Source organism: Hylobates moloch, unplaced genomic scaffold (assembly GCF_009828535.3).
Source record: "Hylobates moloch isolate HMO894 unplaced genomic scaffold, HMol_V3 SCAFFOLD_11, whole genome shotgun sequence".
Lineage (NCBI taxonomy): Eukaryota > Metazoa > Chordata > Mammalia > Primates > Hylobatidae > Hylobates > Hylobates moloch.
The window spans coordinates 45,133,410-45,148,207 of record NW_026652286.1 but is presented as its reverse complement, the minus strand read 5'-3'; the positions used below and the strand labels follow the sequence as shown (position 1 = coordinate 45,148,207).

Sequence of the window (14,798 nt, the reverse complement as noted above, 5' to 3'; positions counted from 1 at the left end):
GTTTGTGAGCAAGTTTTGTGCATTTTTTTTTTTTTTTTTTTTTTTTATCCTCAGCCAGTCAGTGAAGATTGCTGCTGCAGGGCTGTTCATAGTGTAGGCTCTCTCAGTATCTTTTTGCCACACCAGCAACTTAGTTTCTGCCAGCGTGGCTTGTTTGTGTGATTCCTTATTTAGTTCTGTCTCCTCTACTTCTTCAAACTATGAACAGGAAAGCTTCCTCTGCCAGCCCATGTTCCCTGCTTTTGTTGTTGTAAATGCAGAATTTAAGTTAATACCTCAGGAAGTATGCTTGTACAAAGGTACTCCCGCTTTGAGTTTTGGAGCCTTGTGCCTTACCTTTCTCCTCTTACTCCAAGTTGTCTCTCCTTATGGCATATCATTCCCTTGTATGTCCATACATATGTTTCCTAGTTTTATTGGAGATCATATTTCCAGTTATGTTTCTTACTCTGTTCTTTTGGGTGATTTCTGACTGGAGGAGAGGGGAGATTCTGACTTTTCTTTGTTATTTGGCTGAGAAGTACTTAAAATGTATTTTTTGTTAGTGTTTTGCACATTCATTTACTGAAAATGTTAAAACTGAATTAGATTTCATATTTATAAGCTGTGGAATGTGATATTGTCACTTATTTAGCAAATACTTTAATACATTTGCTGTGTGCCAAGTTTATCCCAAGTGCTTTATAAATGTGCTTAATTAATCCTCATAATAATCCTATGAGGTAGATTTTCTTTTTATTCTTATTTTGTTGATAGGAAACTGAACCACAGTCAGGAAAGTTAACTCACTCAAGGTCACCTAATTAATAAGAAATAACACTTCTAGTTTTCATTCTATGACTATAGCATTTGTGGGCCTTGGCGTCATCTGTTTATACTGTATTCAAATGAATCCCTTGAGAGCAGGGTCTGTGTTTCATTCATCTTTATATTCTCATTGCATATTTAGTAGAATACCTGAAATCCAGAAGATATTCAATGGATGTTAGAGAATTAATATTTTTTATTAGGAGCCAAATAATTTACTTTCTGCCAGACTTACATAGCTTCAGTTGTTCGTTCTGCTTGCCTTGTTAAAAAATTTTTTTGTTTGTATTCTCAGGTCATCATTTTAGAGCTATTGCAGTATTTACTGTAATAATACCTTTATAAACAGCCACTGTATTCCAGAACAAAATTAAGATATTTCTTTATGAAAGAATTATCAATTTGCTGATAATAAAAGCACTAGTTCCCTTACACAAGTTTGCTGCCCATGCTAAAAATATTTTCATATACTAATATTAGGTATATTTAAGCAGTGTCATTTATAAAATAACAGGGGTCAAGTATCGTAGCAAAAATGAAGTGGTCATTAGTTTTTGTTACTGAGCTTTACTCCATTTAAGAATAAATATATTACTGTTTATCCATGATCCCATTGATGGACAACTGGACTGTTTTTGGCTATTTATGACTAAAGATGGTATAAATATTTTTGTACAAGTGTTTTTGTGGACACGTTTTCATTTCTCTTGGTATATAACTAGTATTGGAATTCTTATATCAAAATAAATGTAAGTTTAATTATGTAAGACCAGACTTTTCCCCAAGTGGTTGTACCATTTTACATTCCCACCAACAACATGTTATAGAGTTCCATTGCCCTTTATCCTCATTGCACCCCAGCCTGGGCAACGAGAGTGAAACTCCGTCAGAAAAAAAAAAAAATAGAAATCATCAATACCCCATCCTCACTACCACCATTAATAATTTGAACATTCTTAGGGGTTTTGCTTATCTTGGTGATGAATTTAAATGGGTTCATTACAGCTCTCCTAAGACAGCTCTCAATTCTGACACCAGCTGTAAGTTCGAGAGTCCCTAATACCTCCTTCACTTTGACACCAACTTCAAGGTTGGAGGTCTCCAAGACCACCTTTACTTCTGACACGACTTGCAATTTTGTGGGTCCCAAGACCACCTTCAGATTCAATAATTTGCCAGGACTCTCAGAGTTCACTGAAAGTTTACTCAGTAAGGTTATGATTTATTATAGCAAAAGAGTAGAGTTTAAAATCAGCCAAGGGAAGAGGTGCACAGGGCAGGGTCTAAGAGAGTTCCAATCAGAGCTTCCCATTGTCCTCTGTGGAACTGTACAGTGTTCACTTCTTCTGCAATGATGTGTGACAGTATGCACAGAGTCTTGCCGATTAGGAAAGCCTACCTGAGTCTTGGTATGCGGTTTTTATTGCGGTTCAGTCACTTAGACGTGATTACTACTCATGCGGCTGGCCTTAGCCTCCAGCCTCTCCAGAGGTTGAGATGATACTGAGTGACCCAAGGCTCATCATCCCACCCACCCCCGATGAAATCACATTGTTAGCATAGACTGTTTGGTGTGGCCCAAGGTCCCCATTAGACAAAAACACTTATGTCAGGCAAGACATTCCAAGGGCTTAGAGATTACCTCCCAGAAGCCAAAGAGAAAGGTAAGACCTGTCTTTGGGTAAGGTTAATCCTTTATACTCCGATGCCCTCCTTGATTTGATATACACAAAATGCTTGTTTTAACTGATATAATGTGACCAAAGTCAAGAAACTTAATTGGTCCATGTGGATGTAGATTGTGATCTTGTTTCTGCCTGTCTCAGGAGCTAACCTGCTGAGCTATTAATCAAATTTATGAAGAGTCTGAAAACTGATTATGTAGTTTTTGTCTATTGTTTCAGTCATTCATTCAACAAACATTTTTTGAACTTTTTACAATATTCAATCACTGTGCTAAACATATAAATACTAAGATACAGAGTACACTTAAATGCTCTCAGGGAGCTCCATAGTCAATTCATAGACAATTACAATACTTAAAGTGGATGCTATGTTAGAAGATGCCAGGCCAGGTATGGTGACTTGTGCCTGTAATCCCAGCACTTTGGGAGGCTGAGGCAGAAGAATCACTGGAAGCCAGGAGTTTGAGATCAGCCTCAGCAACATAGCAAGACCCCATCACTACAAAAAAAAAAAAAAAAAAACAAACTTAAAAAATTAGCCAGGTGTGGTGGTGTACACCTATAGTCCCAGCTACTTGGGAGGCTAAGGAGGGAGGATGACTTCATCTCATGAGTTAGAGGCTGCTGTGAGCTATGATCACACCAATGTACTCCAGCCTTGTTGATAGAGCAAGACCCTACCTCTAAAAAAGCAGATGCTAGAGGATCTCAGAGGAGGTATATCTGAATCACAAGAGGAATTCAGGAAGGCTTCTCAGATGAGATCATACTTTCAGCTAGGTTTTTTTTTTTTTTTTTTTTGAGACTGAGTCTCATTCTGTCGCCCAGGCTGGAGTGCAGTGGTACAATTTCAGCTCACTGCAACCTTTGCCTCCCTAGTTCAAACGATTCTCCTGCCTCAGCCTCCTGAGTAGCTGGGATTACAGGTGCACGCTACCACGCCCAGCTAATTATTTGTATTTTTAGTAGAGATGGGGTTTCACCATGTTGGCCAGGCTAGTCACCAACTTCTGACCTCAAGTCATCAGGCATGAGCCACCACGCCCAGCCTCAGCTAGCTTTTAAAGAATGAGGAAGAGTTAGGCCAAATAACAGGGGAGGAAATTCCAAGTGGAAAAGACCACATTTGCTAGAACATGAAAGCATGAGCCTACTGGTCCTTTTAAGAAACTTAGCTGGGGCATAACATGTGAATGTGGTTTGACATTCTATAATTCTGTCTAGAAGGGATATTTGCTTTCTTTTCTTTTTTCTTTCTTTTGAGACGGAGTCTCACTCTGTGGCCCAGGCTGGAGTGCAGTGGCGTGATCTCGGCTCACTGCAACCTCCGCCTCCCGGGTTCAAGTGATTCTCCTGCCTCAGCCTCCCATGTAGCTGGGATTACAGGCACCCGCCACCACACCTGGCTAATTTTTTGTTGTTGTTTGTATTAGTAGAGATGGGGTTTCACCATGTTGGCCAGGCTGGTCTCGAACTCCTGACCTCAAGTGATCCGCCCGCCTTGGCCTCCCAAAGTGCTGAGATTACAGGCGTGAGCCACCACGCCTGGTCTAAAACGTGTCTTTACATACAGATTTATACATGAATGTGGATAGCAGCATTATCCATAATACTCAAAATGTGGAAACCCAAATGTCTATCAATAAATGAATGAATAAGCAAATTGTGGTATACCCATAGAATGGAACATTATTCAGCCATAAAAACAAATGAAGTATTGATACATACTACAACTTGGATAAACCTTACAAATGTATGCTAAGTGAAAGAAGTCAGACACAAAAGGTCACATATAATTTCTTTCATATGAAATATCCAGAAGAGGCAAATTTGTAGAGACAAGAAATTAGTAGTTGACAGGGGAGGAGAAGAAAGGGGAATGAAGTGTGATTACTTAATGGGTCTGGAGTGTTCTGGGGTGATGAAAAAGTTTGAAATTAGGGAGAGGTGGTGGTGGTTGTACAACATTTGTGAATGCACTAAATGTCACTGAATTGTTTAAAACAGTTGATTGTATATTATGTGAATTTCATCTTAATAAAAACATGCATTATACATATGCACATAGTTTACATTCAAATAGTACAAACAGGAATGTAGTAAAAGGTCTTTCTTCTACTACTACTGCCAGTTTCTTCATGTAGAGCCCTTGTTAGGCTAGTCTCATGTAATATTTTAGGGAGTTCTGTCACAGTGATTTCTAAAGGAACCAGAGTAGGCATTTTTGCACAGGACAGTTTTTGACATGAGGAAATGCTGTAATTAAGAAGTATTGTAATTACCATAAATATATATGTGTAAACATTTTTATATGAAAAGATAGTATACATTATTCTGTACATTTTTTGTTTACCTAACATTAGATCTTCCTATCAAGTTATCCCAACACAATTTACTGATAATTCATCTTTTTTCCCTGAGAATTTTCAGTTACTAAATTTGTAGATATATTTAGATATATTCCTGATTCCTAACTTATGTTTTATTATCTCTGTCTACTTATGTTCCATTACCAAGCTATTTTAATTACTGTCACTTTAAAATTAATTTTTAACATCTGGCAAGGGTAGGCTTTTAAAAAAAATACTACTCTTTCTCAGAATTTTTATGGCTATTTTTACGTGCTCATTTTTCTGTATGAAAATGCTTATCTAGTTAAAGAAAAATACTGTACTTTTGGATTAATGGCAAAGTTTTTCTCAATCTCCTAGGCCTTGGCAACCAGTAATTTACTTTTTGTCTCTCTAGACTTGCTTATTCTAGGCACTTTGTATAAATGAGATTCTAAAATATATGGCCTTTTGCATCCGTTTTCTTTCACTTAGCGTAATGTTATTGAGGTTCATCCATATTGTAGCATGTATCAGTGCTTCATTCCTTCTTATGGCTGAATAACATTCCATTATATAAATATACCACATCTTGTTTATACATTCATCAGTTGATGGACATGTGGGTTGTTTGCACTGTTTGGGTATTATGAATAATGCTGCTGTGAACATTCATTTCCCAGTTTTTGTGTGGACATGTATTTTAAGTTTTCCTGGATGTACACCTGGGAATAGAATTGTTGGATCATATGCTAATGATGTGTTTAACCAGTTTGGAAATTCCCAGACTGTTTTCCACAGAACCTGCACCATTTACTTTTCCACTAACCATGTATGAGAGTTCTGATTTCTTCACATACTTGCCAATTCTTGTTATTGTCTGTTTTATTATAGCACCCATTAATATTTTTTAAAAATTTTATGAGACAATGATTCAGAATTTTAGCAAATGCCTTTTCATCTTATATGGAGATTATCAGGTTTCTTCTTCTGTGCTCTCTTGATATATATATGATACATTATAATGAATAGATTTCCAAATATTTATTATGTGAATTTTGAGTAGTTGTTATCCCACATTTGTTTTTTGCTTTAAAACAGGAAATTAGTTGGTAGACAAGTAACATTTTACTGACAACTAAGAATGCCACTGAGAATATTTAAATTAGTTGATATGCACATCAAGGGTACAAAAGCTATTCCTTTTTCTTGTGGACTTCACGTGAATGTCCTTAATTTAAAATGGGTTATATATAAACTTAAAAGGGTAATAAATACATAATTTAAATATTTCCTTTTATCTTTTATGAAATATAAAAAAATCCAACCTTCTACAAAATATATAGGTAGGTTTTTAAGATTTTTTTTAAATGGTGAAAGTGTGAGCTAGTTCATTTTAATTAGTCTCTTTTGCTTGGGTATTTGTAGTGGGTAGGGAGATAACATTTGGTAGTGCTGGTCATAATAATTTCTTAGTCCAATTTTAGAAAAACAACATGAGTGTAAAAAAAGTGTGTGTACATGTTTATGAATGTGCATTTATTTTTTAAAAAAGGACTTATTTTTCCCAAACATTGTATGTTTACTAAAACACCAGAGATTATGGAAAGCAAAAGAAGAAAGTAAAGGAAGCCTATAATACCATGACCCAGAGAAAACTTTCATTACTTTTTTAGTACACACACACACACACACACACACACACACACACACACACACACACGTATATATACAATCATGCATTGCTTAATGATGGGGATACATTCTAAGAAGTGCATTGTTAGGCAATTTTGTCATTGTATGAACATCATGGAGTACACTTAAACTATAGCCTACTACACACCTAAGCTATATGATATAGCCTATTGCTGCTAGGCTACAAACCTGTACAACATGTTACTGTACTGAATACTGTAGGCAGTTGTAACACGATGGTATTTATATATCAAAACATATCTAAATATAGGAAAGATATAACAAAAATATGGTATGAAAGATTAAAAAATGGGCTGGGCAGTGTGGCTCATGCCTGTAATCCTAGCACTTTGGGAGAGCAAGGCAGAAGGATTGCTTGAGGCCAGGAGTTCAGGACCAGCCTAGGGAACATAGCAAGGAATGGAACAACAACAACAATTAGCCACATGTGGTGACATGTGCCTGTAGTCCTAGCTACTTAAGAGGCTGAGGTGAGAGGATCACTTGAGCACAGGAGTTGAAAGTTGAGAGTAAGCTATGATTGCATCACTGCACTCCAGCCTGGGAAAAAGATGAAAAATGGTATTACTGTGTAGGGCACTTGCCGTGAATGGAGCTTAGGAGACTGGAAGTTGCCCTGGGTGAGTCAGTGAGTGCCATGTGAATGTAAAGGCCTAGGAAACTAATGTATACTGCTGTAGGCTATTTATTTATTACACTATACACTTAGGCTGCACTAAATTTATTTTAAAAACTTTTTTTTTCTGAGACAAAGCCTCGCTCTGTTGCCCAGGCTGGAGTGCAGTGGCGTGATCTCGGCCCACTGCAACCTCTGCCTCCCGGGTTCAAGCAATTCTTCTGCCTCAGCCTTCCGAGTAGCTGGGACTACAGGCACGCGCCACCATGCCTGGCTAATTTTTGTATTTTTAGTAGAGATGGGGTTTCACCATGTTGGCCAGGCTGGTCTCAAACTCCTGACCTCAAGTGATCCACCTGCCTTGGCCTCCCAAAGTGCTGGGATTACAGGGTGAGCCACCACACCTGGCCCAAAAACTTTTCTTTCTTCAGTAATAAATAAATTAACCTTAGCTTACTGTAACTTTTTTACTTTATAAACTTGTAAATTTAAAAAAAAAGTTTTTGACCTTTTGAAATAACATTTAGCTTAAAACACATATTGTACAACTATATAAAAATATTTTCTTTATATCTTTATAAACTTTTGACTATTTTTACAAATTTTTATTTTTTTGTACTTAAAAAATTTTTTTGTCAAAAACAAAGACACACATACATTAACCTAGGCCTGCACACTGTCAGAATCATCAATATTATTGTCTTCTGCCTTCACCTCTTGTCCCATAGGAGGTCTTCAGGGGCAGTAACATGCATGGAGCTGTCATCTCCTATGATACAATGCCTTTTTCTGGTATACCTCCTGAAGGAACTGCCTGAGGCTGTTGTACAGTTAGCTGTAGGACCTCATATAATTGGAATCATACAATATTTGTGTGTTTTTGATTGACTTATTTCCCCTTGCATAGTATTCTTAAGGTTCATCCATATTGTAGCATATATCAGATTTGTCTTCCTTTTTAAAGCTGAATAATATTTCATTGTGTATACCACATTGTATTTATCCATTCATTTCTGGGACACTTGGATTATTTCCCTGTTTTCATTTAAGTTACCTAATTTGCTGGTGTACAGTTGCTTATAATACTCTTACAATCTTTTTACTTCTATAGAATAGTAGTAGTGTTCACCACTTTCATTTCTGATTTTGGTAATTAGTATTTTCCCTTTTTTCCTAAGTCCGCCTAGTCCTAGGTAAAGTTTGTCAATTTTGTTGAACTTTCTGAAGAACCAACTTTTGGTTTCATTGATTTTCTGTATTATTTTTCTACTGTCTTTGTTTATCTCTTTTCTAATCTTTATTATTAATATTTCCTTCTTTCTGTTAACTTTGAGTTTAATTTGTTCTTTTTCTAGTTCCTTACGTTGTAAAGTTAGGTTGTTGATCTGAGATCGATCTTTTGTTTTTTGTTTGTTTGTTTTGAGATGGAGTCTCACTCTCTTGCCCAGGCTGGAGTGCGGTGGTGCTATCTTGGCTCACTGCTACCCCCACCTCCGGGTTCAAACAATTCTCCTGCCTCAGCCTCCCGAGTAGCTGGGACTACAGGCACACGCCACCACGCCTAGCTAATTTTTGTATTTTTAGTAGAGACGGAGTTTTGCCATGTTGGCCAGGCCTGGCTCAAACTCCTAGCCTCAAGTGATCCACCCACCTCTATCTCTCAAAAGTGCTAGGATTACAGGCATGAGCCACTGCGCCCAGCCTCATCTTGTAAAATAATGTAAGTATTTGAAGCTGTTAATTTCCCCCACAGCATTGCTTTCTTTTCATATTTACATTTTGCCCACACATAGTTTTCTTTAGTTTTACCATTTTGCCCTTTAATTCTTTGAACATCTTTAAAACCATTGTTTTAGTATCTTTGTTTAGTAGATCTGCCATCAATTCTTTTCAGGGACAATTTGTATTGGCTTATTTTCCCCTTTCAATGGGCCATACTTCTCTCCTTCTTAGCATGCCTTGTGATTTTTGTTGAAAACTGGAGATTTGAATGTAATAATGTGGTAACTCTGCCCTCATTTTTTTTTTCAAACATCAACTTGAACCAGAATACCAGATTTGAGGTAACTCTGCTAATCAGATTCCCCTCCTTGCCCAGGGATTTTTTTTTTAATAGTTAAAAAGTTTTTAAATGTTGTAGGTAGTCTGTACTGAGCTGTGCCTGAAGCGTTAAAATCAGGGCTTCTGAAGTCTTTTGTGAACCTGCACCTTCCCGTGGGTTTGTGTGGTGACTTTTCAATTTCTCCCTTAAATGTGGTTGCTTTAGAATGTCTTGTTCTTCCAGATCTGGCTCTCAAAAGGGGAAAAAGAGAAAAATTAAGGGAGAAGGAAAAGGCATCAGTTCTTTAAATCCTCTGAAAGTCATTTCAGTCAGGAGAGGAACTTGCATCAATGTTGAGGGAAATGCAACAACAGTGGTCACCCCCTCTAGTTGACTCCTAGTTCCAAAATGGTTACATGATTCATTCTGCCAGTGCAATTGTTACCTAGCCTGGGAGTCAGATTCCTGGTGTTTACTAAGCTGCCATCTCCCAGAATCCTCTCTCGTTGCTTAACCTTGAATGCACTGGAGACTTTTTTTTAATAAACATTTAAAAAAATCATGTAGTCTTTGTTTTATTGTATTGGCCATTTGAAGCACTCTTGAATAAGCATTAATCTTTAGGTTTAAAGTGAAACTTCTTCCTTTTGTTATTTTGAAATTAAGAAATTATTTACTCAAAACAAATATAGTAAGATCTTAAACAGTTATATTTTTATATAAGAAATCAAGTCATTTGGTGAATTTAAATGATTTTTAAGATGAGAATTTTGGTTTCTTGCCTTTTTCTTTATTTCAGTGCTTTCCTTTTTTTTTTTTTTTTTTCCTACTTCTTACTCTTATGTCTTTACACTGGTGCAATGATTTTAAGAGCACTGATTCCTGGCACATAACGGTAAAGTCTTTAAACTCAGGATATTCAAGGTAAATTGTCAGTAGTAACACATTTTGTTGACTCTACAATGCCTATGTTTGTAAGGTACACTGTTATTTTATATACTGTTAAGATGGAGGAAAATACCGCCAATCATCATTAAAAGATGCATTCCAGTATCATAAATGTTAATATAGGTAAAGGATGTACTGGCTAAGTGTGTTGGCTCATGCCAGTAATCCCAGTGCTTTGGGAGGCCAAGGCAGGAGGATTGCTTTGAGGCCAGGAGTTCGAGACCAGTCTGGGAAACGTATCAAGACTCCATCTCTACAAGAAGTATTTAAAAATTAGCCAGATGTGGTGGTGTGCACCTGTAGTCCCAGCTACTTGGGAGGCTGAGGTGGGAAGATCTCTTGAGCCCAGGAATTAAAGGCTGCAGTGGGCTAGGACCTCACCGCTGCACTCCAGCCTAGGCAACAGAATAAGACCCTCTCTCTAAAAAAAGAAAAAAGGAAAGAAAAGGGTATACCTTAGAATCTTTGAAATATAATACATGTATGGAAAGTGTGCTCTCATCATACCACAATTTGTAGTGGCCTTGTACATTGTTTTTTAATGCTTATAAAAAAACTGGAGTGAAGGAAACATTTTGAGCATTTTTCATATTCAGAAGCCAATCAAAATTTGATTTTCACCTTGTTTTCATTAGTTCCCTCTTACATTGGTTAAGTCCAGTAAGCATCTTTAGTGCCTAATATATAGTAGCTATTCTTATAACAGTAGCCATCATTTATATAGGTTTTACCATGTGGTAGGCACTATTTTGAGTGCTTTATGTATTTCAAGTAACTAAATTTTATAATATCCCTATGAGGTGAGTACTGTTATTATCCCCATTTTAGCAAGGAGGAAACTGAGGAAGAGAGAAGTCAAATGACTTGGCCAAGGTCATACAGCTAGTAAGTGGTACAGCTGAGGTCTCTGACTGTAGAGACCATGCTGTTAGCAGTAATCCTAAGCATGTAAAGATGAATAAAATATTGTCCTTTCCCTCACATATCTTAACTAGGCAGTATTTGAAGGTGTGTTGATAGATTTACGTTAAATTATTAAGTTATCCTTCTGGTAATTAATTTTTCTTTGTATTTTTAGGACATTCAGTCAGAAGAAGGCTGCTATTGAAAGAGAGTATGCACAGGTAAGCTTGAAATTGGAGGTCCCATCTAGGTATACTAATTTTCCGTGGCTTAAGGACAGAAATGGTTTTTGGAGAGAAGCCATAGTATCCCTATGCCTTCCTTTTCTTGTTATTTCTTTCTCGTTTTTTTTTTTTTTCTGAGATGGAGTCTCGCTCTGTTGCCAGGCTGGAGTACAGTGGCGCAATCTTGGCTCACTACAACCTCTGCCTCCCAGGTTCAAGCAATTCTCCTGCCTCAGCCTCCTGAGTAGCTGGGACTACAGGCGTGTGCCACCACACCCAGCTAATTTTTGTATTTTTAGTAGAGACAGGGTTTCACCATGTTGGCCAGGATGGTCTTGATCTCTTGACCTCATGATCTGCCCGCCTTGGCCTCCCAAAGTGTTGGGATTACAGGCATGAGCCACCGTGCCCAGCCCTTTTCTTGTTATTTCTATCTCATTTTGATCCCCCACTTTGCTGCATTTGAACCATTATAAAGAGGGTTGTAAACCTGGAGGAGACATTATTTACTATATTTGTAAAGTATTTACAAGTATGAATAATAATACTTTTTACAAGTATGTTGATTTATTCTTCTTTATATGCCCCATTCTCTGCAGTTTATGAAAGGTTAATTTTTCATCACGCATTTAGTTCTCATTATGACTGTGTTGATAAAGAGTAATAATGCTTTTAGTGGATGACATGGAGCTTTTCCTAGGGAAATTGAAGCATTTCCTTCTTTAATTTTACTTAGACCTTTAGTGGAGTCCAGATTACTAAATGTGACAAGAAAAAATTATGTTGATATATCATTTTGTGGTTGTATAAGAATTAGTAACTACTCTTTCATGTACAAAGATAATTTGATACAATTTGAAAATTTTGACCCTTTAAGCAATTACTTTATATGTGGGGTAGTATTCTGAAATTGTTATTTCCTTCTGCAAATTGTAAAAGTTGTCTTTGTAGCAAAAATTTTAAAATATGGGAGATTGTTAGAAGGAAAAATTAATATACAGTAAATTTTCTACATGGTAACCACTATTGCTGCTACTGTTGTTATTCTCATTATAAATAATGAGAGATTGGGGCATAACTCTTTTAGGCTTTGTCAGATTTTTTAATGAAATTCTAATTTCATTATAGTTAATTTGGTAGCTGTCTGCCTTTATTTTTGATTTGATAATCTTAGAAGAAAATCACCTATTCCTTGAAAGCTAGAGAGAACTAATTAATTCATTGGTTCAATCAGTAGTTGTTGAGTGCTTATTCTGTATCAGGTGCTTTACATAATGAATAGCATCAGTTTTTAATATTTCTGTTGAATGCTCTTTCTTTTTTTTTTTTTTTGAGACAGAGTCTCACTCTGTGATCCAGGCTAGATAGCAGTGGTGCGATCTCGGCTCACTGCAACTTCCACCTCCCAGGTTCAAGCGATTCTCCTGCCTCAGCCTCCTGAGTAGCTGGGATTACCGGCACACGCCACCACGTCCAGCTAATTTTTTGTATTTTTAGTAGAGGCTGGGTTTCACCATGTTGGCCAGGATGGTCTCAATCTCTTGACCGGGTGATCCGCCAGCCTTGGCCTCCCAAAGTGCTGGGATTACAGGTGTGAGCCACCGCCCCCAGCTGATTTTTGTATTTTTAGTAGAGACAGTGTTTTGCCATGTTGGCCAGGCTGGTCTCGAACTCCTGACCTCAGGTGATCCACCCACCTCGGCCTCCCAAAGTGCTGGGATTACAGGCGTGAGTCACTGTGCCCGATCTTGAATGCTTTTTCTATGCCTGTATAATAAATACTAGTAATGATAGCTGACATTTATTGAATCCTTACTTTGTACTATGCTCTGAGTATTTTATATATGTTATCTGGTTTGATCCTTTCACACCTGTGAAATAGCAACAGTTATGATGCCCTTTACAAGTACACTTTCATACATGTGCACTACATATATATTTATAAAATTGAGATGAAAGTCTATGATACGCTGTTTTAGCCAAGTGCAGTGGCACATGCTTGTAATCCCAGCTAATAGGGAGGCTGAGGCAGGAGACTTGCTTGAGCCCTGGAGCCGGAGATTGCAGTGAGCTCACATAGGACCATTGGACTCCAGCCTGGGTGATGGGAGTGAAACCCTGTCTAAAAATAAAAAGAAAAAGAAAGAAAAACAGTCTATGATATGCTTTAAAAATTTTAACAAATCAAAATTTTTATATGATATAGTCTTCTGTAACAAGATTTATTTATATATTTATTTATTTATTTATTTTCGAGATGGAGTCTCGCTCTGTCACTCAGGCTGGAGTCCAGTGGCGCCATCTTGGCTCACTGCAGCCTCTACCTCCTGGGTTCAAGTGATTCTCCCGCCTCAGCCTCCCGAGTAGCTGGGACTGCAGGTGCGTGCCACCATGCCCTCCTAATTTTTGTATTTTTAGTAGAAATGGGGTTTCACCATGTTGGCCGGGATGGGCTCGATCTCTTGACCTCGTGATCCACCTGCCTTGGCCTCCCAAAGTGTTGGGATTTCAGGCATGAGCCACAGCACCTGGCCGATTTAAAGTTTTAATCAAGTAAATAGGACATGTTCATGATTTAAAATGTAAAATAGTACATTAAATTTTATGAAAAGTGAGTCCTCTGCTCCAATCCCAGTCTTTTTCCACAAAGATTAAAAGTGGATGTCTACTTTGGTTCTCCTGGTGATTATTTCTATTTCTTTATTTTATTTTATTTTATTTTATTTTATTTTATTTTATTTTATTTATTTATTTTATTTTTGTTGTTTTTTTGAAACAGAGTCTTGCTCTATCACCCAGGAAAAACTAGAGTGCAGTAGTGCAGTCTTGGCTCACTGCAACTTCTGCCTCCTGCGTTCAAGTGATTCTCCTGCCTCAGCCTCCTGAGTAGCTGAGATTACAGGTGCCTGCCATCACACCCGGCTAATTTTTGTCTTTTTAGTAGAGATGGGGTTTCACCATGTTGTCCAGGCTGGTTTTGAACTGCTGACCTCAGATGATCCGCCTACCTCAGCCTCCCAAAGTGCTGGGATTACAGGTGTGAGCCACCATGCTCAGCCTCTATATCTTTAAATAATATGCTTATAACTGACTCTTTGTCAATTCTAGACATTCTCACTTGATTACCTATAATAAATGAGAAACTTACTAAGCCATTCCTCTCTAGCCTACTCTTTTCAATATAATTGTGGCACTATTTTAGTACCTTTGTTACTTTTGTAACTCTAAATGATATATTTAAACTTGGTCTTTTTTTTTTGTCAAATACATATATGCACATAGATATTTATGCTATGTATCTGTGTGTAAATATGTATGTATGCAGGTACAGTGGAATTACATTTTACAGAGTGGTCAAAGTCAAAGTCAAATTTACCCTTGAAAAATTTCTTTTCTTTCTTTCTTTCTTTTTTTTTTTTTTTTTGAGACAGGGTCTTGCTCTCGCACCCAGACTGGATTGCAGTGGCACAATCATAGCTTAGTGTAATCTTGAACTCCTGGGATCATGTGATCCTTCTGCCTTAGCCT

General features: G+C 37.3%; 1 protein-coding gene across 3 annotated transcripts in view; it reads left to right on the top strand.

Annotated features, from left to right (window-relative positions):
- The window catches only part of FCHSD2 (FCH and double SH3 domains 2), a 339,951-nt gene that overhangs the window by 49,906 nt on the left and 275,247 nt on the right, over nucleotides 1-14,798 (top strand). For all 3 annotated transcript variants that reach the window (XM_032166892.2, XM_032166893.2, XM_032166894.2), the window contains exon 3: nucleotides 11,222-11,267. In XM_032166892.2, coding sequence (XP_032022783.1) covers nucleotides 11,222-11,267 — 46 coding nt within the window. The remainder of the gene's footprint in view (nucleotides 1-11,221; nucleotides 11,268-14,798) is intronic.